The sequence below is a fragment of the Pempheris klunzingeri genome, chromosome 22 (genome assembly GCF_042242105.1).
Source record: "Pempheris klunzingeri isolate RE-2024b chromosome 22, fPemKlu1.hap1, whole genome shotgun sequence".
Lineage (NCBI taxonomy): Eukaryota > Metazoa > Chordata > Actinopteri > Acropomatiformes > Pempheridae > Pempheris > Pempheris klunzingeri.
In genome coordinates this window covers 14,957,078-14,983,056 of record NC_092033.1, presented here as the reverse complement: position 1 = coordinate 14,983,056, position 25,979 = coordinate 14,957,078, and the positions used below count along the sequence as shown (strand labels likewise).

General features: G+C 40.8%; 1 protein-coding gene across 2 annotated transcripts; it reads right to left on the bottom strand.

Annotated features, from left to right (window-relative positions):
* Positions 1–769: 769 nt before the first annotated feature.
* On the bottom strand, positions 770–25,278 carry prkcq (protein kinase C, theta). Of its 2 annotated transcripts, XM_070853592.1 has the most exons (18): positions 25,211–25,278; positions 18,990–19,352; positions 12,711–12,910; positions 10,978–11,038; positions 9,368–9,548; positions 9,246–9,277; positions 9,055–9,140; positions 8,434–8,563; positions 7,166–7,275; positions 6,838–6,961; positions 6,566–6,735; positions 5,763–5,936; positions 5,549–5,640; positions 5,272–5,334; positions 5,038–5,176; positions 4,076–4,264; positions 3,340–3,468; positions 770–2,447 (listed from the first exon to the last, which is right to left on the bottom strand). In XM_070853592.1, the coding sequence occupies exons 2-18, from the start codon at positions 19,105–19,107 to the stop codon at positions 2,289–2,291; spliced, it is 2,157 nt and encodes a 718-aa protein (XP_070709693.1). In that variant the 5' UTR covers positions 19,108–19,352; positions 25,211–25,278; the 3' UTR covers positions 770–2,288. The 2 variants fall into 2 exon arrangements, with proteins under 2 accessions (XP_070709693.1, XP_070709694.1); XM_070853593.1 differs by lacking the exon at positions 25,211–25,278 and having other exon boundaries at positions 18,990–19,407.
* Positions 25,279–25,979: the final 701 nt, after the last annotated feature.

Sequence of the window (25,979 nt, the reverse complement as noted above, 5' to 3'; positions counted from 1 at the left end):
CAAGCCACCACTTTACTACTGTAGAAACATGGGACAGACTCTGTGGAAGAGGACCTGCTCCCCATGCAGTTATAAAGGGCTCATTCTAACATAATGAAAACACAATGATTTTTAGTTTTAGCAGATTCTACGCATGAGTTTCTGTTTCTGCCAGTAGATTCTCCTAAATCCTACACAGTGCTCCTTTAACAACTAAATATGCCATGGTTTAAGTTGTGAATGATTCAGATTCACTGGAAACTGTGTCACATTCTCCTCCTCAGTCCAGGTCAGCCCATTAATCAGTTATGTAATCAATATAATCTAATTAATTTTAACAGTGCTGCCATAAACTCAACACATTTAGTGGGGCTGAGCGGATTCATGATAAATACGAGTATATGATAGGGAATTGTTAACTGGTAATGATTTTACTCTATTTCTCCAAAGTTGTAAATCACTAAACAGAACTGGCATAATTGGATTATAGGATTTTGCATTAACGTGACAAAGTAAGTTGATTTGTCAGGTTCTTAAATCATTAACTTTGCCAGAAACGCACATGCCCACCTGGCTAGTTTGTCTATAACTATTTTTAATTACATTTCCAGGTTGTTTGTATTAGATTACATTGTATAATTTGTATGAATTTCTTAACGTTGGAAAATATATTGTAAAGGCCAGATTGTTCTTCTTTCTGTCTCCACCTCTGCTCTCTCAGTAAATCTGGTGTTCAGTTTTTGCCAGAAACAAAACAGACAATGGTCTAAAAAAAAAAAAAAAACCCACATATTTTATTGTACAGGATTCACAATGAAGAGAACAATAAAAACTACCGTATGTAGAGATCCAAGTATCTGATCCAAATTACAGCATCAATAAAGCTCTCGAGGTACCATGAGAAATCACGTAAACAAAAACCCTCTGAGTGAACTCACATTTACAGATCTACATCCAACTGACGGTGCAGTATATCGACACAATTAGATCACATTCATTTACACAACAAAGGTTTGTTAAAATGTATTTTTACAACAAATGCGGAGGTAAAAGCCTCATTAAGCTATGAAATAGAACAGGAAATAAAACGATAACAGGACTGTGAATACTATAGTGGTGTAACCAAAGTTCAGTTTGTTTTACTTGAAGTGAACGTCATAAATTATTATGAGGAGTACATAAGTACACATTCCCATTGATAAACGCACCCTGATAAGCACAAAGTTAAGGGATGATGGCGGTAACGTTAAAAACCTGGGCCCTATTTTTACATTCCTTGGCTAAATGATTGGCTCTAAATGATTAGTAGGTAGTAGGTGTATGTGTGTGAGTGGTTGTCTGTCTCTGTCTGTGTGTGTGTGTAGCCCTGTGATTGGCTGGTGACCAGTCCAGGGTGTACCCCGCCTCTCGCCCGAAGTCGGCTGAGATTGGCTCCAGCTCCCCCGCGACCCTGACGACCCTGATCTAGATAATGGATTAGTAGGTAGATACATTTTTGGAAATGGTTCAGTCCTTTTTGTTCCACGAGAAACAGCAGTTTTATCGCTCAGTTCAAAGCCACCAGACTTCATTGACAAAAACAGCAATTTAATCTTGCAGAACTGTTCTTCAGCTGCTTCAGTCAGTTCGTTTTTATTGTTTTGCCCCTTTGGTGTTTGAAAGACTTAGTCTGGAGCCAAACTAATGTGATAAAACACGGAAGTCAACAGCAGCTAGACTACTAACTCCCATGTTCCACAAGGTAAAAATTACAGCCTGTCAGTTGCAGTTGTCAGTTTGACCTGCGTAGTTGCCCCGTAAGATTAAATGACAACCAGTGTAGTCTGTTCGCGGCTGCTGGCTGAGGCAATCTACTGGAACAATTCCACAACCTTTTGTACCCGTCAGTCAGTTCGAACCCAAAATATGTAAAAATGTGGCCCCAGTTTAAAAATACTGGAGTTGTCCTTGAAGGAGGTTGAATAATTTAAGAGGGAATTCTATGGGTGATTATTTATATGCTCTGAGATGTTTGTCCTGGGATGTTCATGTTTTATGTGAAGTGTCTTGGTACATCTTCTGCGCCTCTTTGTCTCAAGCCTAAAGTTGTAAAACGGAGAGAGACAAACAAGTCATGTGACAAAGATCCTGTGATCCTATTTGCGATTGTATGTGCCTCACACCCCCTTAGTGGTTATCATCATATGTATGGATACAGTTGACTTTTGTGACATTCACGGTTTAAAGTCTTTGCAGTTTGTTTCAGTTACAGTAAGTGCTGTTGGCGACTGAGCGGCTTGTTTGTAGGTAGTAGGTTGCTGGCTGGGCGGTCAGTGTGCTGTGAGGTGAGTCATCCCCGGGTTAACAAAGGAGAAGTTTCTGAACATCGTCTGGTCAACGCTGTTGATGAGCGTCCGGTCGGCGCATGACAGCCGGGGCTTCTCATTGATGAACTCTTTGTCGAAGTTACTGCAGTCGCTGGGGGACGTCTGTGAGGGTGGAAGGGAAAGTATTTCATTAGACACAATGACGCGTACAATACGCTACTGATTCAACAGTCTTCCAGCGTGCTGTGAATTGTGTATCAATTGTTCCTCAAATCATGAATAGGACAGGGGGCCCTCGGGTCATGGCAGTCAGTCATAGAATTAAAAGTCTACTCCAGACAGGGGAAAGTTCAGGAATTCAACAAATTAGAATCCTCTTGTTTCTGGTTTCATGCCTGTTCTGGTTACATGAAACCTTGAGGACACTAAGAGATCCCTAATCTAAAGTGTGTTTTAAATTATTTTGTGTGTTATGTTATGGGTAATGGAAATTCAACTTTTTAGTCAAGGAAGCTCATAGAAACGTCAGTGATTTTAGATTTGACTTATAGTGGGAACCCTGGTAAAGTGTGTGTGGTAATACCATGAGTTGAGCTTAACATATTCATCATTTGATGAGAAGGACGGCTCACTGTCAGAATTAGTCAAGTAAAACGGCTTTGGTCAACTTTAGTCATCAGATTATGTGACACATATTGATTAATCTGCCAATCACTGGTGTATAAATCAGAAATCAGAGCTTGTCCATCATACAAGACAAGTCTTTTGTCATTTCTACTCAAAAATGATTCAAATTGGTAATCAGAATTGCTTGTCTGTGTCCTGAATTTATAATAAAAGTTTCAAAAAAGCAAATGTCATTGTAAAAGTGACAATGAATTTGCCATGTAAAGGGCAGTGTGTGTCTGTTGGCAGAAATGAAATACCATACTCATAAGTGTATCATCACCTGAAACTAAGAATAGTTGTGTTTTCATTAGCTCAGAATGAGTCACACTGAGTGTATTTGACTGTGAGTGACACCCTGCGCTGCACCAACCGCGACTGTACTTACTAAAGTTGGCCTGAAGGGCGGCACCACCTGTCGCTGTTCCAGGGCGTTCCAGTCGGTGCCGCTGAAGAAACTGTGCTGTCTGATATCTCCTTTGACTCCCAGGCGCTCCTCCGGCTCCCTCACAAACAACTGCAGCACAGACACACCAGGGCTTACCAACTGTTTACGGTGCGATTGGAAATACGCACGCAGGCATAATCTTTTCACTCATCTTCTGAAAGCTGTAATTTTATTTGGTTTTACATCGTCGAAGGATAAACCTCCATTAGTGTGTCTCTGACTGAATTTCCCAGAAAGGAACAGACAAACAGTTTAGCCTGTCCTGCAACTGTAGAAAGGCGGTCCTTTATTCTTTCCACTGTGGCTTTAGTTTGTAGTCTCAAATGTCAACCAGCACTTTTGAGCCGTGGCTTTTTTTCTCAGATTCAGAGTTGTTCATTGATTTAAACATTTGTGTGGTTGATGTCAGCACGAGCCTCACATTTTGTTGTTCAGGACACGTGACAGCGATTGACACTTGCTACAAATGTTTGCCTGCAAAAGAACTGCATGTAAATAACCAGTTCTTAGATTATTCAATTCAGTTCAATTCAATTTTATTTGTATAGCCCAATATCACAACACAGTGTCTCATAGTGCTTTACAAAGTCCCAGATTATCCCAGAGATGAGTTAGTTAAGTTCCCCTAACAACCCCAAACACAACCACTGAAACACACACACACACAGTGCCTCACCTTGACCAGAATGTCCCTGGCGTCTTTGGTGAGCCAGCGGGGATAAACGGGGTTGTCTGTTCGAATGGATTGAAACAGCTCCTCTTCATCGCGGCCGTGGAACGGAGACTGACCGATCAGCATCTCGTATAGCAGCACCCCAAACGACCACCAGTCCACTGAGCTGTTGTACTTCTGACCCAGCAGGATCTGACCCACGACAACACAGAAACAATTGAAGCAGTCCACTCCCCAGCTCTGCTCTCAGTGTAGCTTTTAAATAACAAGCAGTCTGTTACCCTTTGCTGTTTTCTCGATCGAGTTGTATAAAACGTAGCTGTGCCAACTTTAGATTTTAGTGTGTTAAACATGCGAAGTGGTTGGATTTAGAGGCTGCAGTTTGAGCGGGATGGTCGTTCAATCCTTTGCACCAAATAGAGATATCTCTAAGTCTATTCCATTGATTGACATGGTCATTGACTGTAATGAATTTTATACTATTTTGATATTCTGTACAGTTTTGCTATCAGTGGCCCTCAAAGTTCAAATGGTGTACAGGGCTGTATGTAAAAATGGCATACCTCTTAAACGCTTTGTGCTATAGCAGCCACATTTAGTGGACATCAGTGAATATGGTCTCTGAGTGACCTTGACACATTTGGCCAATAGGTGACACTGCAGCAGCATCATCTAACTATAAAGAAAGGGATCACTCTGGAAAGTGTTTTTTTATGCAGCTGGCCACAGATATTTGCGGTATCATATGCCTCCAACAGTAAAAGGTTTTGTGTGTGATACAGTGGGTGTTTCCTACCACCTGTCAAAGTAAAACAGCCACTGTGACATCACTAATTAGGGTGTTGCCAGAAGTACAGCTTGCATCATGCATCTTTCTACTCTGTGTTGTTTAATTGGTTTAATTCCATTCTAACGTGGTGTGTGTGTGTGTGTGTGTGTGTGTGTGTGTGTGTGTGTGTGGTCACCTCAGGAGCAATGTAGTCTGGCGTCCCACAGAAGGTGGACGTCCGAGAGTCGTCCCGCATGTTCTCCTTACACATGCCAAAGTCTGCTATCTTTATATGACCGTCAGAGTCCAACAGCACATTATCCAGCTTGAGATCCCTGGAGAGCAACAGGAGCACAAGATATATCAGTGAGCAAATACAGAAAGCAGTGATCAGTTTCAGTTCTGTTTCTGGCTTATACTTAGGCTCTACCTATAAATGACTCCTTTAGAGTGCAGGAACTGGAGCCCACAGATGATCTCAGCAGCATAGAAGCTGCAGGGAGACAAAAAAAAAACAAACATGTGGGTGTGTTACTATTGACTTTCCTCCTGCTTGTTTCATTCGCACCCCTACACTAAATTACAGAAGTTTATAATGCAGCAAGGTTAAAGCAAATGGTTATTCACAACATGTCAACAAAGATTCACAGTATGAACATGCATCCCTCCCAAATTGTACAAGGTTACAGTTGTGTGTCTTAACATACGTGGCTCTGTGCAAGTCAAACTTATGGCAGTTCTGGATGTGGAACATGAGATCCCCTCCATTGAGATACTCCATTACAAAGAACAGGTTCTCCTGGACACAAAAATGCACAGAGGTCAGGGGGGTGCGGAGTTTGCTGAGGAGGGTTAGAGTGAAGGTCTACAGATGAGTTCTGAGCTTCAAGCATCAAGTATATATAAAAAAAAAGTAAATACCTTAGTCTGGAAGGTGCAGTAGAGGTGTGTGAGGAAAGGATTTTCCCACGCTAAAGAGAGGACCCTCCTCTCCACCATGGTGCACTCGATGTCGTCGTCCATCAGCACCACGTCCTTTTTCAGAGCCTTCACTGCAAAAAACTGTCCGCTTTTTTTCAGCTCGGCTAAGAACACCTGGAAACACAGCAAGAACATGTAAAAAGTGCTGCGGCCGCACAGTTAAATAGTTCCTTTTGCTCTAATGCCCCCGGCCAAAAATGTGCTAGTGCTGTCATCAAAGCAACGAGAAGCCTGTGGTTTTTCTGTAGAAACTGGCTGCACAAATAAATGTGACCGCAAGACACACAATGTGCTGCATGAAAGCTTCATGTTGATGAATGACTAGAATACCACTGATGAAGTCTTCCCCCTGAAGATGTTCCATCTAACACATATCAGAAATAGTCTTACAGCTGTAAAACACTCCATAAAGAACACCTCTATATATTCCTGCAGGAACATTATTGCGACATCCTACACCTTTGCTCTGTACTTCTGTGAATAACTCTCATATCTACCTAACTCCTTCCATCTAAAATTACTAAAACTGATGCAGAAAATCAATACTGTAAAACTTTTATGCTTCACATAAAACTGTCAGTGGTGAACACAGCAAGAATAAGGAAGCCATTTAACATGACCAAGATGCCGAACCTTTCCCCTCACTCTTCTTTTTGTTGTAATGACCGTTAACATTATGTTCACCGTGTGCTGTCCGCTCTGATGGAAACCCTTTCGTCTTTCGATCAGATAGTCTCCAGTACCTTGCCGAAGCTGCCTTTCCCAAGCATCTTGTGCAGGACGAAGTCATCGACGGTGAATTTGGGTTGGTGCTCCTTCCTGGGGACGGCGTACAGAGGCTCCTCTTCTGTCAGCGCTTCAGTGACCAACCTGCTGACGTCAGCCGGCCCGTCCCACGAAACACCCTGCAACTCTGCAGGAAGACGGAAGGTCAGGAAGCAGGAATGGAACAGAAAAAACTATCAAGAAGAAATGTCTTGGCTTGATGAGAAAGCTGATTTTAGATGTTGTGTACCTTTGTTTGCAGGTGTGGCTGGTACACCTGTTACTAACCCCGACGGAGCTCGGATCATTCCCGGCTGGCCAACACCTACTGGACCTTCTCGACCAATGATGTCGCTGTCTCTGGTGCTTCTGGCCTGAAGGCAAAAGGTGGGACCAAAATCACACTGAGGTTTTTAAGATGATGATTATTTAACATGATTAGTTTTGGAAATGTCACTCATTTATTGTGTGAGTGTCTAAACTGCTTCGGGGCACATTTACTCCACCACATTATAAGTAAGAGCACTTTTGTATGCGAACATTTAGACGTTTTGAAAGCACAGATTTGTTTGTCTGACCTGCTGTTTGCTCTCGATCATGGCCAGCGCCTCGGCCATCAGTTTTTGGTTTACCCCACAAAGGTTGGCTACTTTCTTCTGGCATTTATGATGGACGTTCATGCTACATTCTGCACAGAGAAAACACAGCATGACCACAGTTTACCATCTAATAAAAACACATTTTTATCTGTTATGCTCACTGACCGTACCTGCACATATTTCCACACACAACATATGACGCAACAATACTTTGAAAAGGGGGCGTTAAGCTATGTTTATGCAAGATAAAGAACACTATTCTCGGAGTGGGGCCAATGCATTGCTTCATTTGTGTACAGAGGAAGTGACATTTTGTCTTACAAATTCTGTTTGAGAGATTTTCCCCTCGTGGTGCCATTGGGTTCTGTGCCCAGATCTAAAGGCCTCACACACATTGACTGCATCAGTGTGTTGGACTCATTTGGAAATTTGATTGACTTCAGATGGACCGCTGCATCTTTCAGCTGCTGTTACAGCTGCAGCGTGTTTCTGGTTGAGCATCCAAAACATGCTGAATATTTACTGCGTCTTCCTGATGGGAAATGTTGTAAATGTTGTAAATATATTCTGCCAGCTGTTGGAAGTCTATCATGTCATGCTGTTGACTAAATTATTGACTAAACCATGTGTTTCGGTAATTCTGGATTTCTTGGATGAATAGTAGGATTTGGTGTTCCTTGGCCTCTGTATAGTCTCTCCCTTATCTAGCACATTTTCTCCTGTGGTTTCTTCCCTTTTTCCATCTTAAAGGGTTTTTCTTTTAACGTGGAATTTCCTTATCTGAACCGAGAAGGACATACTATCACTGGGCCAATATACACTCAATTATATCTCATTTATAACTTGTTATCTTTTACATCTTTCTCTATTTGTTTTCTAATTCTTATTTATTCTTAATTATTGCTCTTCATTGTCCTTTTTAGCACAGCCTTAAGAGTATGACTATCAGCATTTAACTTTAACCTATTGTATGAGTGTGCGACAAGTCCTTTGACTCTTGAAAGCTTATATTGGACTTATATTAGACAAATGTGTTGCTGTGTTTTTATTCCACAGCACAGTGTGGTTGTTATTGTGCTAGCTGTTTTACTAAATGAAATTCCACAGCCCCCTGCAGAAACCACATTTGTGAAATGACCCATTGCAAAGGGGCAAAAGTTCCTATCAGCCGAGACAAGAATCCATTTTCTGAACACAGCAAGTTACATACATAAAACCACAGAAGCCATAAAACTCCAGCCTCTCACCCTCACATTTGAGCCCCTGCTTGGCCAGGCCCCACAGCAGAGTACCGCAGTGCTCACAGAAGGTGGGGCTTTTGTAGTTGTAGACTTTAAACCTGTGGGGCATGTCGATCTTGAAGCGCTCCTTGTGAATCTGCAGCACACACATCACATCATACAGCTGATCACCGAGGGCCTACTACAGGTTAAGCTTTGCAAACAGGCTTGCCAGACCTCAGAAGAGAAGCAAATAAAGCCAAGAGCAGTAGCAGAAACACTTCCTGTATCCCGACAGTGGGTGGCAGGTCTGTCCTTTTAAATTGTGTACTACAACACGTGGGTTTGCATTCTCTTTTGGTTTCGTGCATGTGAAGTCAGCAAGCATGTGGCTGGCAAGGAAGTGAAACAAGAGCAAGAAGATAAAAGCAGCAAATGAGACAAGAATGTCTGGTGTAATGATATGAGATGACTCTCTATGAGATGACTGTTGGATTAGTAAGCATTTATAACCACAAGTTTACAAATCTCTAACACATGCTGCATCAGCGGTCTCCAGATGTAAGAAGTGACACACTGTCACAGAACATTTATGTGAAACAATGAGTGTCTGTAGAGACTAAACATCAGTGTGAGGGAGACACTTACCATTGTTTCTTTGCTATTAATAGCCGAGCCGGTGCATTTGGCGATTACTTTGTCTATGCATTTTTTGTGAATAGCTGCATTGCACTCTAAGAGACACAAAGACGACAGAGTTAAAACGAGAGAAAGGGGGAAGAGGTCGTGATTCAAACGTTGCCAACCAGAACGTCAGTGGAAAACAGTCTGACACTCACGTCTGCACTGGTAACCCTGCTTGTTGAGACCCCTGTGGTGGATAAAAACAAGTGAAATGACTAATTTGATAATGAGGAACATGACCGTTTGGCCATCTGCACTATCTCAGTTTGTTGCGCACCAGACAAACTCCTTGCAGACGGAGCAGAAGGTCGGCTGAGGGAAGAACGTGGCGCTGAACTCGTGACATTTGACGACGTGAACTTTAGCCTGTTTGATGGCTCCTCGGCGCTGATGGAGCGCGAACAGGCCCTCTCTCTCTTGTTCGGGCTCTGGCTCTCCCTCTGTGTGACCTGCAGCGTCTGAAACACATCACACAGCCTGTACTCAAAAAAACAGAAAACGGATGATAGAAAAGACATATTGAGCTCAGCTTTGTCTGGTGAGAGTGTCCCCTCACTGCCAGGAAGATTTCACACCTAAATGCTCTCACCTTTTGTGAATCGAGAAGTGTTCCTTACCGACACTTTCATTTTGACCAAAGAGCTTATACCGTTTCGTATGGATGAGTCAGTCTTTGCTGTTGCTACAAAAACTTTGCCCAGCATATTGTAAAATGATGAAAATGTGAATCATCTACTTGCTTTATTGATTTTAGTTTGAAGGGATTACCACAGGTGGTAGTTTATAACAGCCTTATGTACATAGTAGTTATATGTTTATGTTTGTTGTCTTTGTTCAGATTTGTTTCCTTGTTTCGGTTGTATGTCTATGTCCCTTCCTTGGAACTGCAAGGACGTGTACTAGGAGCCACTAGAAACTAGAGTCAGATTCCCTTCTATGTGTAAACCGCTAAAGCACTTTCGGGTTCTTTTTGGCTTTTGTTTGTAGATTCTGTCATTTTTAAGTCAATGTGGCTGAATCTGTGACTCTTGAATTAGTTTTCTTTGTTACTAGACGTCAGATCAACCATTCACCTTATTTATTAACTTTATAACATGTACATACTATATAACACCTTAACATTTTAGGTTACACAATGATTGATAATATTCATGTCTTTCCATTAAGTGCAGAGCTGGAGTTAGGATGGGGTTAGCCTAGCTTAGCATCAGTACTGGAGGTGAATAAGCCCAAAATGTCGACTACCCTTTAAAAAGCAAAATGTCTGTTTAGAAATACTGTGTACTGCATGAATCGACCCTGCAGAGGGTGAATATTTGGCAATTTCACGTAAAAATGTGGAATTTATTAGATTTCTGGTCAGTGAGACCACTCAGACGACTTGTGTGTTTGTAGTTCTGGGGGAAGTTGCACAGATCAAATTGTCACAGTGGAGCCGTCACTATGCCACCTGTTGTTCTGAGCAGTGATTTCCTATTAACTGGGTCTATATATAGGAACATGAGATGGCTTCTTCCCTTTAGTTGTCCGTGACTTCTCAGGCCATGGCATTGGTGTAAATGCCATGAAAGCAGCTGTGAAAAGGATCCAACAAAAAGCGCTCACACATCAACTTTAAGTTATTTTTAGTTTGAGAAAATGTAATTCGGCTTGGACGATTAAGGCTCATTAAAGCCTTAATGGTAGTGGAGAAAACGTCTCCTTTTTAGTCAAATGTTTATCTGTGTAACGTCACATCATGAAGATAATTGTCTCTTTTTTTCACTCTCAGTTGACAGATTTAGTTTGGATAGTTGATTTAAATTCTCATGTTTTTTTGTACATTGTAGCTGTTATAACTGATGGAGGGGCAGCTGATTGAGTTACATATAGAACTGAACCACTCACCACTTTTCTCCAGATAATACCTGGCCTCCATCCGCAGGCGGCCCTGTGGCTTCAGCTCGAGCTGAGACAAAAAGAGACAGCGGTAGAAAAGAAAAAACGAAACAAAAGCATGATTGAGTCAGCATTTATAGTTTTCTGCAGAAATTCTTGAGAAAAAAACACTTCGATTGAAAAGGGAAGGATGTCTATTCAGAATGGTGATGATGTGCATGAAATGTATAATGGAGAACCCGTTTGGTGTCTGGCACAAGCCAACACACGCACACACAGGACCAGACTGGGGAGGATATTCAGCCCCAGAATATATTTATATATTTGATTTGATTCATCCATTTTACTTTTGTTTGATTCTTAGTTTGGCATGAAGCCTGCGGTGTCATCCAAAGCTGAGTCTTTCCAGGGAAACAAAATCTCTGGTGCACAAGGAGTGATCTGTTTTAATATCTGATTAGTTAAAAATAGATTGAGGAAGATCTGGGTAATTAGCATGAGCAGTGATGTCCTTCGTAACCTGAAAATAATGATGATGCAACTCAAGTATTTCTGGGGCATTTTTGTCCTTATTTAGACTGTACGACGGAGAGATGACAAGAAATGAGTGTGAGGAAGTGATATGGAACAGTGGTCCCTGCCCGGATTCCAACTGGGGATATTGACATTACATATACTTAAACCCCCAGTGCAGCAGCACACCCTGATTTTTTTTTTTAAGTAAATGAAGCATTCTGATGCACTCTGGGATGAAAGTAGAGGGAGAAGATGCATGTAGTCGAAAAAAACATACAGTAACAGTAGTTTTTTGATTTATAAGTAATCTTCTAGCCCAAAAGAGTTCAATATTTTTCATTCAAAAAAGCATTTTTTTAAGTTTGACAGTCAGATAATTTATATAACTTGTTTTCTTGTGACTAAAGATTAACAGATTACTGGTGTTGACTTAATAGGTGTAGATTTCTTCACACTGCAATCATGAAATAACTATGATGTGATCTCATACCAACATAACTTTTGTTTTCTCGTGATCAGGTGCTATTTACTTCACGATAGCTACATAACCCATACTGGCTTATTTTATTGTGATTATTAGATTAAAAGACATGATTCTCCTGTTGTCAGTATTGACTTATTGTTGAGGAGAAGACAGATTGTGTTATGTCGAAGCTACAAAATAGTTATTCCATATTAATGAGTAAGCAAAGCACAATGCAAGGAGAAAAACCATGACAATTATGAGCCACAGTCTGACCGCACGTAAATGTAAAGAAAAAAAATCCAAGGTAATAAATTCCCTTTAAAGATACAGTAAAGATCTTTTCCATTGCAGAAAGGTTGACATGTCATAGCAGGAAAGGAAGCATGTGTAGCTAACCGCAATACTGACAGCTGCATTCAAGTGAGTTTTTCCAGTTCAGCCCAGTTTTCTAGAGTACATGCTTGGCTCACTGACGTGGCTTTAAACTACACCTGTGCTTTTCCTGCTATCAAAATATCTCCAGGCCTGTTGGGTCAGGTAATTATGCTCAGCACCACAAACACACACACACACACACACACATACACACACAGTTGTGTGAGACTAAAAGGAGGATTATCGCTTTAATAATTTGGTCTTTCGACCCTAAAGTGAGCCAGCCCATCTGGGTTTTCGCTGGAATAGCCAAACAGCTGGTCGGGGACGACAAACATGGAAAGACACACACACGTGAAGTACACACACATCCCACTGCACTAACCCAGATCTCCAGTTTGCCATTTTCCTTCTTGCATCGCGTTGCCAGTGAGTCCAGAGCCACAGTGGCCTCAGACTTCAGCTCAACTGTCCGGTCCTTCACCATCACGTGCATGATGCGGCCGCGGTGGACATGGGCATCAAACGTGGTGCTCCATGGCGGGTACATGGTTGGCTTCTTCTGCTTGTACACTTGGCCCTTTTCTGGAAAACAAACACACATCTTTGTTGGCAGGTTCTTTGCTTTAACCTTTTGTTTGCAACAGACAGGAAACAAAATGAAAACAAAGCTGCACTGTGTGATATTCACTTTCACTTCAATACTTATTAATCCTCAACTTAAAGGTCTTGTTGTTGCTGGCAGGTGTGGGGGATTTTTAAATGATCTTTCTCACTTATACTATCACTATACTTAGGACCGAGTGCTATCTTCACTTCCCGACAGACTTATTACATCAACAATGAATACAACAAACCAAGCTGACTCCAGTACACACTATCTTCAGTCTGCCCAATGTGCGTCACATGTGCCGATCACTTTATCATTTAAACAATGATCGATAACTCCCTTAATTTTCCCATCCCAGTCTCCCAGGTGCTTTCCATCACGTTATTAAACATCTTTTCTCCACTTCAACCCTCTACCATGGGAACTGGAGACCGCCTGGGTCGTCCTGACCAGCACATCTGGGCTCACGTTAGGCTCACAAAATGGTTAGTTTATTCCCTGTTACATACAAATTGGCTAGGCCTGTGATTAACAATGTCTTATAGTCAACAAATCTCATTAAAAGACCAAAACTAAACAATGAATTCATCTAATAACAAGTATTATCTGTGTCGCCAAAGTGCGATGCATCTTATTTATGACAGAGACAACACATCAGTAAAAAGCTTCATATTGGAATTATGATGATGATTGGCAAAACATGCAAGATGCACCATACAGTGCATCCACCAGTTCACAGACTTGGAGAGAATTCTCGTGGAAAACACATCAGTGAGCCACTTTGTTCCGCTGTGTGACATGTGACAACATGTGTGACAGCATAATGAGAGACCACGAATCACCACAATCAGGAAAACGGAACTTAACTTTTCTTTTTAGTTTAACATCAAAACAAAACAAAAAAAGATGCACTCGAGAAGGAACTGGGAATTAGGCCCACAGGGTTCAATCATCACGGCCATCATGAAAGCGAGATTTATCAGACGGTGTCTGTTCTGCTAATTCTTGTTTTTAACCTCAAAGGCTACCAGAGCTAATGTAAGAATCTGCCGTGTATACACAGTATCTAAAGTTAGGTCAGATTTACTGCATAAAACCTCGGATCAAGCTCTGTCTGTCCGGTTTGTTTAATTTTCAGGCTTTATCCGATAAAATCCCTCATTGTTACTGGACCACACTTTTGACACAGAGTATGAACTGCTAAAAACAAAGACCTGTAACTTTACTCAGACAGTGCAGTATAATATTATGTTAATCACGTTGTCGTATTGCTTACTACTTATGTAATACAAGATAGACTTAGTGCTGTCAACACAGGTTGCTGATGTAGGCTACTTTTCGATTTGCCAGAACATCTCATAATGATGAACGCTGGTTAGGTCAGTCTGCATAAAATCAAACCAGGTTAAGCTCATACGCTGAACCGGATCGTCAAAATCAGAAGCGACCTAACCCTACCACCCTGCTGTCCCAGATACTCACTAAAAATACCAAATGCAGATTAATCCACCACTGAAAATAAACCCCAACAAATGCACCACTTACTTCTGTTAATGTTTGCTACAAACAACAATTCCCTGCTGATTTAGGAAATTATTTAGCTTTTAAAAAAAATTAAAGGTCTTGGCTGAGAGTCGCAGACTGGGTAATAAAGTTTGTCAGGTTCTAGTCTTTTGATAGATTTGTTGACAAGGCCTTATCCTTTCAGGGAAACATAACCAAATCAGTGTTGTTGAAAACAGTAGTCAATGGAAGAACTAAATAACTCTGTGTGCACAATACTGACCAAGAAAACTGAGCTCTCCAGCAAAATCTGTCATGCTCTCTGAACTACAGGCTCCGTCACCTGGGCTAATCAGTCTGAGCTGCTGTAATGAATTTCAGCATAGACAGTTTGTGTTGAGTCTTGTTTGTGTTGCTTAGAGGACTTGAGGTTTGGGGGTCAAGAGTTTGTGCATAATGCATCATGGCGAGCAGGATAAGTCATCTTTTTCGGCCAATACAGCACACAATGAGGTATTTATTGCTTCAGTGAACTACTTTTGCACATCAACACTGAATGGATATCCATATTAAAGCAGCAAAGTTTCCCTTTAAAGAATTTAAGTTGCAAGTTTTGATTAATAACATCCGTAAGATGGAGATTTCCTGCCAGTGATGAAAACCAACACCAGGAATCAGTCGGGCAAACAGGATGAATGTATAGTGTATCACCCTGAAGTAGATACTCCTGGCTGGCCGATGCGTTTAGTTTGCATTGCAGGATGTTCGATATACCATCTGAACATTGACTGCCTGGCCAGTGTTCAGAAATTTAACATCTCATCACAAGGCCAAAAAAGAAAAAAAAAACCCTGGTCTTCATAATTGACATCTGCAGATTTTTTTTTTTTTTTTACTGCAAGAACATCCCACATATCCACTTACATAACAGCCACATGCCATCCTGCTGCTTCAACAATAAAACCCACTAAGCTTTTTACTCCCAAATTGATCTACGGCCTTGTCCATCATCGGCTCATCGCCTGCTTTGCCAGCTGCCGTCTCTGCCGATTAAAGCACCCAGATAGTAAAATATGTCTGCTTCCCCCCCGTCATACATATATATCAGACTAGGTGTGTTTTTCAAAGACCTCTTCCTTGCCGAGTTATAGAGAGTGAGAAGTGTTTTTGTGTCAGCCTGCACTCAGTCAGTTCCTGTGTTATTCTGTGAAAAAGTACCAAGGTGACATTTAGACTGGTTAGCACTCATGCCTCTGCTGCTTTGAAGGAGTTTAGATGTTCCATGTTTTATGCAGTGCAGGTGGCTTATCAAAGATATATGAAGAAATTAAATTGGAGTTTGTTTGTGTTTATTGAAATTTAAAATGATTGATTATCCTTTTTATACAAGAAGTTTCAAACCAGCTCAGAGACGTAAACACACCACAGCTGGACTTGGACCTGGTCCTGGTTACTAAATCCCCTTTAAACAAAAAGTAAAATCCTTTCGCTACAGAAAGTCTGTTAGCAGTATTTAAGCTCTTAAAGTCTTCACTCAGAATGCAGGTTTGCCTCAATTGAATAGGACTCTAAATGAGGAAGTAAGCCAAGAATGGCCCACTGTTTGACTACAGAAACAAGCTGTCAAACAATATTCCCCATTGACAAAGATGCTATATTGCATGTCACTAAGAGGAAGAAAGGAAACTACTAAAAATCAGTTACATAAGTTATTACAAACATGCTTATTTACAGGTTCTGTTATAAGAGCAGCTACAGGGCCACAAAAGGCTATAAAGGGCGCTCCCTTTGATGATAAGACACAGTTTTCACTGCTCTTTGCTTATTGTCACACAACAAGTCAAACAAATCCCATGAAAACACCAAAACCAGCACTGAATTAATCCTATTAACTAGTGTTGTATGTGTGTCTTAAGCCTGATATGCCTTCTTCCTCTGTGCCATGGAGCTCCATTGCTGTCCAAAACCTATTTAAAACACACCATTGAGCCACACTGGTGCACTGGATGACTTGTTCCTTCATTGAAGCACCAAATTAATCCGCTGCTGAAAATAGTCCCCAGCAAATGCACAGTTTTCTTCTGTTTGAGTCACGTTTCGTAAAAACCAACTGTGCCCAGCTGTTTGAGGAAATGACTGACTCTTTCATAAAATGACACGATACATTTGTGAGTTGTTTTTAAAGATGCATGTGTTTGATACGGACCAATGGGCTTTGGTAGGGAAGTCAGAAAGTATTAAGAAGACAGACTAATACATCATTTAAAAGAAATATAGAGTATTGTTTTATCTTTTCAGGAAAGAGTATATGAACAAGCTTGTGCTATAAGTGCAGGCATAGAGGCACACTTTACATAAAAAGGCGTTCTTTAAAGGGTAACTTTGGTATTTTTAAACATCAGCCCTACTTTTTATACATTTAGGGTTCAAAATGACAAGTATGTACAAAAGGTTTTCAGCTTGGTCCAGTAGATCGCCTCAGTGGGCTGAGAGGCTGCAAAGAATGACTGCAAAGTGATCCATTAGGGAAACTGTGTTGGTTAGTTTGGACTAACCCATTAAAACACCAAAGTCAATAACTTTATATTTGGAAAAAAACAGAGCGCCTTAAATGCCCGAGAGCTTAAAAGAGTTTAAAAAATGACTTTGTAGAGTACTTCAAAGGAAAAGCTATCTATTGAAGCTTTCCATCTCTTTTATTTGAAGATGAAATCGGCTGCAGCGAGCCAGAGTGCCTGATGGGATCTTTTTTTTTTTCTCATCATCAGCTCTTAATTTCACGTCCTCAGCATGGTGCCAGTGAGCAACACGTCCGTCAAACACTGAAAACTCTGAAGCTTATTTTATGTGATCATCAATGGGGTAAAATCTAGTGTGGTTTGTAATTTCACTTAAATATCGTTCAAGTTTAAAAATAGAGAATGCTTATGTGATATGATATATGATATGAGTTGTATCAATATTTGATAGAATTACTGTAAGTCTCCAGTGTTTGCTTGCTCAAAGTCGGTGTCATTCAGTCATGAAGCAGCTTTTCATCTGAGGTAAAGTGAAATGAAGCTAAACGACGTTGGCCCCTCACTGAGTCAGTAGTGTAAATGAAACACACACATACTTCTTAGAGCTTCTTTCTGCTGCCTTGTAGGACAAGTCTTGTGGTTTTAGAGAGGAAAAGACACATCAGAGCCCTCCTTTTTCCTCTCAGTGACTGTTTTTAGCTTTATCCTGCACTCATACTCACCAGTGGTTAAAGATAGCCAGATGTAGAACAAAGATATCTGCCCTGTGTCTGTTATCACAGTGGGAAGTTTCCCAGAGTTCTGACAATGAATGTAAATCAACAACCACAATGAAGATCTTAAAGAAAAAAGGATATTTTTTAAAATATATGGACCAACTTGCATTTACAGTATTTTTATATATTGCAGAGGGCTGCAACACGCAACTATATGGAGCCTGTCATCGTATTCCTCAGGTCTCCTAACAGGGTTACAGTAAAGTTATATATATACACTTTACCTTAAGTCTCTTAAAAGCTACACTCTCTACAATGATATGACAACTGCACAATATAAAATGTCAGTGAAGCCCTTGTGAACCTTTCGTGCTTACAAGACCAATATAAAAGAGGCAAAGAACATTTGCGTAATAAATATATTTAGATGAAAATGTTTACATTTGTGCATTATAATGCACATAGATACAGACAGCACTGTCACCTGAAGTAGTTTTATTTGAGTGGAAAAGACAATGAAAAACAGATCAAGTTAGGGCTGAAGCTAACGGGTATTTACATGACCAATTTTTTCCTCAATAATTGATTGTTCATTTTGTCTATAAAATGTCTGAAATAGTTAAAACAATCCATTTTTTATCACCTAGAGCTAAAGGTGTTACTTCTGGTAAAAGTCCACTAATACTTCACTCACAGTCGTAAACCCGGAGACATTCAGTGTTTCCATAAGACAAAGAAAATAAGCAAATCATTACAATTGAAGAGCTAAAACAGAACCAAAAATCTGGCCTTTTTGTGTCAAAGATCACTCGAACAATGAATTGATTATCAAACTTTTTGCTCTATTTCAAACTATGAAATACCTGAACCCAGAGTGATGGTATCATCACAACTCAACCATCTTTAGCAACACAGCTGTGTCAAAATGCTTCATCAAATTAATGTTAGGGTGAACATCTTCCCACAGACAGCCAGCACTGCTACTGTCCAGATCATTTCCACTATAGACATGTACGTCATTGATTATCAGGACATCAGAACATTGGACGACACTGATTTGATCGGAAACTATTCTCAATAAAAAGTCAACAAACGTTGAGATATTGGTCTAACTCTGGAGACATCACTAATAGTTGCCAATGATTTTGATAATCAATTATTGATTTAAGGTAGGCTCACAAGCAGAAACGATCACAAGAAATCACAAGAATTGCTGACTTGATCGTTGATCTAACCAGCCTTTCCTCCTTTACACTGATCTGTCTCTCTCCATGTATATATTTCACACACAGAGACAAACCCAAACAGTCACTAACCTGTGTCGATGGCCTCCTTCATGTAAACAGCACAGTACGGGTTCAGCACCTCTTCATGGTAGGCCAGACCGGGATCGATCTCAAAGTTGGAGAACCCAATCCGCAGGAAAGGCGACATGGCTGCAGGTTTTTTACTCTCTGCCCTCTGCGTGAATATTCAAACAATCTCCAGGAAACCGTAATGATGACTTCTTTGTGAAGCAGTTTCAGCAGATTCGCTTCGGTTGTTGCTGTCAACCGTGTTTCCTCAGCTGCAGCACACACCGACTGGCCTTTTTTCCTCCAGAGGAAAGAGAGGCTGGCAGGGGGGGAGGACGCAGGGGAGGAGGGTTGCTGTTTTCTGCCCTTGATGCTTTACACAACCTGAGGGAGGAAGAGACGGAGACGGAGAAAGAGAGAGAGATTTCAACACCCGTGACACCGTAACCGCAAGGGCTGGCTGTGAGCAAGTTTTCCTGCAAACTCAGAACTCTGTCTGCTCCAGCTGGCTGTCACAGCAGGGGTTTAAGCTAAATCAACAACAAAACAGCTCCCCACATGGAGATCCATGCACAAAAAGAATTGAATCAAAAGTGTCTTTTTTTTGTGTAGACAGGAAAATCTTCGAGCAGCCTCGCAGTTGTTCACACCTAAAACCACAGCAAGATTAACCAGCACTCTGATACTGACTGCAACTAAAATAAAACCGCCCTACCTTCAGGACTTGTAAGCACCTGCTGCCACGCTTGGCAGAGCCACCTTCAAAAATACAATAATCTCAGAAAAAGCTTTGCTTTTTGTCGTGAACCTGAAAAATAACTGCAGTAAGCACTGGCGCTGCCTCTACTGCGGCAGTTTTGATGGCACAATCTTCGACTTGGTGGCGGTCGATGTGATATTTGAGGCCTGCCGGAGAGCTGTCCCAGTGGTGGAGAGGAGGCTGGGAGGTGACTATTAATAGAGCTGAAATACTAAACGTAGATCAGGAATACGCACCCACGTGTGCCCAAGTCTGCAGTACTGGATGTCATGGACGTGAAACTGGCACAAATTACTTTCTTTACTGTAAACCCTGCTGACCCTGAGTCAGTGGAGTCATGTGACCAGAAACACATAAAGCACAGTAGGCGGTTGATATACTTGGCATGGCATTGTTGTAGAAGTAGCAGGATTTACTAGATGTGTAAACAGGCATCAGTTTGCTAAAAATACTTTATGAGTTCATCCTTGAAAGTGAAATCTTTGTCCATATAGTGACTAGTAGCATATGAGTCCCACTAGTAAGTATCACCATTCCCTCTGAAATGTCATAGGGTAAAAGTACTGTCATAATGGAAATAAACAAATAAAATCAGTACCACTACCTCATAGTTTTAAATAAGTACAGCATGTGACCCCTCAACCTCTAATGCTGTTCTCACACTACAGGAGTTTTAAATTCCTGACTGAATTTCACAAGGAGAATCTTCACAGATGTTCTTCTCTCTAATTTCAAACATGCAAACACTGCAAGATTTGAAAATAATGATTAATCACACACTACAGGATATGATGAAGATTATCATGCCGGAGGGATCTCATGTAAACAAAACCCAAGCGGTGCACCTGCTAATGCTTTGTGGTCTGGGTGAAGAAATGTTTACAGCTGCTGTGCGATGCCATTAGCTGCTCCAGGACTTCTGTCTTCTCTTAGGGTTGTCTCTCTCATCGGCTATTGTTGTCCGCCTGCAGAAAGTAATGATGTTATTATCCAGATTTTGAATTGTAATTTTCAAACATATTTGAAATCATCAGGGGGGCCGAGATCTGTCTGTGAGCGGATCTGAAGGTTTAAGATGGGATCTTTAAACCAGATAATCTGGGCCCAACATTGGTGCTAACCAAGGTACCAGCTTTCTCCTCTGAATGTCGCGAGGGCTGAATCGGGGATAAATCCGTTTAAAAGTGTGAGCGCAGCCAAACTGTGCTGATCAATCGGTTGGTTCAAGTTAATTTGGGTGTCTGGATGATATACAGGCTTTTACACTCAAGTTTTCTCATAATTCCATAGTGCAGGCACTACAAATACTAATCCTATGAGGATTTACACTGCCTACTAAAGTTTCAGAAAACTGTACAAATAATGCCCATCACAATTTCCCAAAGCCAACCTTTGTCTGACCAACAGTTCAATATCACAGCAAATATTCAGATTTAAATTATGTATGCGATTAATTTCTAAATAAAATAGTGGCTGGTTCATTTTCTATTGTTTTGCTATAAATTGATCATCTAAATGTATTGGCTATAGTAATTCTAAATATCTTAAATATTATAAGGCTGGCACCATCAACAAAAGTTATGCCCTCCTATTTTTGTCCTATCATTGTCAAAACAATTACAGTAGAATGTGAAGTTGATCCTATAAACTAATGACTCAAGTTACTTACTAACTGTTCAAAGCTGGGCTGAGTTGTCCTCACTTCAGCAGTCATTACCCGTTCACATTATAATTTCTTCATACACTCACACCCACACACTCCTCCCGCCAACACAAGTTCAAACCTTTCAACTATGCAGCGGAGGCAGCAGTCCTCCCCTGCAGTGTCCTGTGCAGTTTGGCAATGTTGTATAATGCAGCATTCACGCAGGAGGAGTAAAACTTCCGGTACCGAAGTTACGGCAATGTAACCACACTTCCTGCCAGTGGGTGGATATACTTTTTCATTCTGCAGCTTCACAGGTGGGGCTGTTGCAAACACTAAACTGAAAACACCAACAAAGTCAAAACCCGGCTGCTTTAAATTTTGAAAAGGAGGGCAGACGACAGCTACGATGAACTAAATACAAGTTAGGAGCTACCAGAATATGTGCTTGACGTAAACGATGATGAGTTCATACATTGTTTCGCATCACCCCGCCTTGATTATCCTGATATAATTAATGTCACTTGATTTAAATCCCAATATTTATACACTTGAATATCGTGGCCTACTATATTGTATACTGTGTTTATAATGTTACTGATGTAAACATTTGTCAGCATCATAAAACATGAAGAACTTAGATTTAGCACATGTCTACTGTTGCTTCCTGTCTTGGAAGATCTGTAATCTAACTTTGCTGGTGCTCTTTGGTTGACGCACACTGTACCTTTTTTAAGAAAAATTCCCATTTACATGTGTGTGATTTGCTCAATCTATGATTAAATAAAGAGAGCGACACTCCTTTTAGACTTAAATCTGACTTTTTACTTTATAAAAAAAAAGGACTTAGCTTTGACCAGGTTGCAGGTCATAAGCAAAAATGTCTTAATTAAGTGTAATTGTGAAAATAGTCCCACTAAAGCCTGATGCAGTATATATCGTCAAACTCAGTCGTCGTTTTATTAAGGTTGAAACTGTGCAGCAGTAGAGTTTATACAATTAAAATAACATTTCATTGAAAGGTTTAAGATACAGATAAATATTTGATATTTTTCCTGGTGTTCTTTAATTGGTCCTGAAAATCGACCTTTTTTTGAGACTTGTATTTGTATTCAAATCGATTGATCCAAGCTTCAATTTAATGTGCAAATACCACATTTCTGGCTTGGTACCCATAGGACAGAACTTTCTGTTCAGAACGAACATATTGGTGAATGCCATTCATTTGAACATCTGAGTGATCGTGGCCCTTTAGATCAATCAACTTAAAAAAACTGAGCGTAATATTTATACTCAAATAGTTGATTTTTACATATATACTTACAGTAAATATTGACATTTGCATGTAGTTAAATATTCATGCTTAAGTTAAATGTTCATGTTCACTTTATGTGTCATATTCCTTGTATAAGTTCACATACTTGGGGAATAAGCTGATTCTGACTTTTGAACTTAAACTTTTAAACTTCAAGTTTTTTTTAATAACTTTTCCTTGGGAAACAGTTTATGTATACTGTTGCAGACTTAAGAAAAGGGCTTACAAAATATTACGTGTGGATTATTTACATCATAAAGAATTAAAGAGCTGCAAGAATGCTGTTTTCAGGCTTTTCCCTTTAAGCTGTGAAGGAGGCACGATACCGCGGCACACTCCTGCTCTCTTTGCAAGTTAATACACTTGTTTTCTATCCGAGGTCTGTTACCTTGGGGCTGTTAATGTTGATGAATGTTTTGTGCCCATATGGAACAGTTTTGAGAGGAGGGCCAATGTCATAGTTAAATAGTGAAAAAATTAAAAGACACAGAACAGTGTTTAGTGTTTGAGCTGATGTGATGTAAAGTATGAAGCCTGTGGTGACGTCCTAATGGGATTACAACATCTATGGCCTTTTTCTCTCCTATGAAGTAACCACACTCTCTCTCTCTCTATATATATATATATATATATATATATAAGAGGATTTGGGCAGGACCAACAACACAGGGGTCATTGTTAAAACAAGCTGCCGCTCTGTAAATCACCTGCTGTTGAACTTTAATGTGCTTTTACGCACATTTAGCAATTATCACAGGCTTTTGTGTTCATTGTAGTGTTTCATCCTAGTGAGCTACTCTTGGTTATTTAGTCGGTGGCTGTCAAAGCTCTTGCGGCTGAGGTTTATCCCTTTCAGTACAGCCAACAGAGAGAATAAACAAACTTTATTGTGCTGTGTCGTCTCTGAGCACGCGCTTTTATGTGCGCAGGCATCAGGGTGCCATCTGAGGCGGTGGATCCGCGCTGATGAAACCACCTGTGGACCCTCAAATGCCACCCCGCCCATCCTCAATCACACACACATAGAGACACAGGGAAGGTCAAGTGGCAGCGTACCAGCGAGACCTTTCGCAAACCTTTAAAGAGGGAGGGCAAAGTCAATCGAGCCTCCCACCTGACCCTCTGTACCGAGCACCATCAAAGCACAGTGTGTGTGTGTGGGTGTGTGTGTGTGTGTGCGTGTTCGCATGCATCAAAGCTTTTTGAAGTAGCCATGAGAGGAGTGGGGGAGATCTTTGTTGTTACTGACAGGAGGTCCATGTGTGTGACAGAAGCCTTTGACCATAGCTGCCGCTGAGACAAGAGCCCAGATGCTCCAAGTGTCCCTGAAGTGGTCACTCATTCAAAGACAGAGCGTAGTACACACAAGGATGTGACGCTCAACAGCTCACATCGGTGAATTACCTTGTTAGCTAACGCTGCATGGGACGGACACCGATTTAGAGCATGTTTTACAGTGGGGGAAAAAAAGGTCATTTGTGAATGTAACTACGGTCGTTTACTCATGTGCAATACTTGTAGTTTCCGTTATCCGTCTAATTCAGAACATTAATCTTACAGCTATATATAAGCTATGGTTATGGTTACATCATGATCATTTTATATTATATAATGTCTTATGACAGGCTAAACCCCTAAAACACATACCAAACAGTTACATTTAGTTCCCTCTCAAACAGCTACAGCCTCAAAGTACAGCTTGGAATGTAATTGATTACATTTACTCAAGTAGTTTAACATGTGTGCAGTCTTGATACACATTACAGTTACCTTTTTAGTCCACTACATGTATCTGACAGCTGTAGTTACTTTGAAGGTTTTACACAGCCTATATAAGATGTGTTATTATATATCAAACAGTCTAACTGTATATAAAGCAGTTCAACTTACTGTTAAAGCATCATCAATAATAACCAAATAATGTATAGAATTCAAATTGTCAGGTGTCATTGTGCTGCAGTATGAGTACTTTCATTTTTAATACTGTAAGTGCATTTAGCTGAGAATCCCTCCGTACTTAAAGTAAGATTTTCAGTGCAGGACATTTACATGTAATGGAGTATTTTTACTTTTATTTCTACTTTGACTTGAACACGTAATCTAAACATGTCATCTCTTACTGTTTAATTCATGAAGTAGGAGACACTCTCCCTGCAGTGGACACTCATTCAAAGATACTGTAGATCATGAAAAAGAATCCAGGTAACAGTTCACACCCCCTCCCAGCCTTCACTTCTGTTTCTGACTGTAGCCAAACGAGCAAATAACAAGCTCAGACTGAGAGGAGAGCACTCAGCCCATAATGCACTGAAGGCTAAATGTCACACACACACACACACACACACACACACACACACGCAGCCTTTTCTGTTGTGTTGATGTTATGTTGCATTGTATATTGTCAAACACACACTCACAGCAGACCTTTACTACAGCAAAAGTAGGAATAGTTCCGTTTGAAATAACCCAAACTTTGCAGAAACCATAAATATGTTGAAAACAGATGGAAAAAAAAAACTAACCTGTGACAGAGCTCTGAAGTTGAGAGGCTGCAGACAGAAGCTGCTCTCCATCCGAGCATTTCTCTGACAGAGCGGGGGTGGGGGGTGGGGGGGAGCACAGGCGGGTGCATTTAACCGTGATACCATGACACCTTCACTGACTGTCGGAATTTTAGCAGTGCTTGGAAAGCATACACAAACATCCATCCGTCCGTCTGTACTGCTTATCCTTAAGGGTCGGGGGGGGGGCTGGAGCCGATCCCAGCTGACACTGGGTGAGAGGTGGGTTACACCTTTGACTGTTTGCCAGCCAATCACAGGGCAGACACAACAAATATATGCGGCATTAAAATTGTGTAGCTTGAGCGTTAGTGACTCATACATGCACGTTTCCTTCCTACTGCTGATGTCCTAAACAAGGCAAACAGACTATAAATGACCATGTAGTGTCAATGTTTCTTGTGCAGTAGCGAATCTTTAATTCAGGTTTCGCAACTTCCGCGGAGACCTTGAACGCATCATTGATCCATCCACCCACACACGCAGTCAAACTTCTTTATGAAAGGAACACACAAAGGAGAAGTTAGAAAGCACTGTCTGTGAACTTAGATGGGAAAAGTCCCAGCTTAAGCTTTTGGATGCTCAGTGACGACAGTTTAAATGACATTTTAGATGAACTTGGTGCTCAGTGGAAAGTTTTACAGAGTTAATGTTTCCTAATGCCGAATCCTACATGACAATAATATCTCTCTTCTAAAATCAGTTTTGAGTGGAAATGTCATTTTCCCCC

Coding starts and splice junctions, on each gene's coding strand:
- prkcq (XM_070853592.1), bottom strand. CDS start 19,107: ATGTCGCCTTTCCTGCGGATTGGGTTCTCCAACTTTGAGATCGATCCC. Junction 12,911..18,989: donor GAAGGAGGCCATCGACACAG/GTTAGTGACTGT, acceptor TTTGTTTTCCAG/AAAAGGGCCAAGTGTACAAG. Junction 5,937..6,565: donor GGAAAGGCAGCTTCGGCAAG/GTACTGGAGACT, acceptor CTGTGTTTCCAG/GTGTTCTTAGCCGAGCTGAA.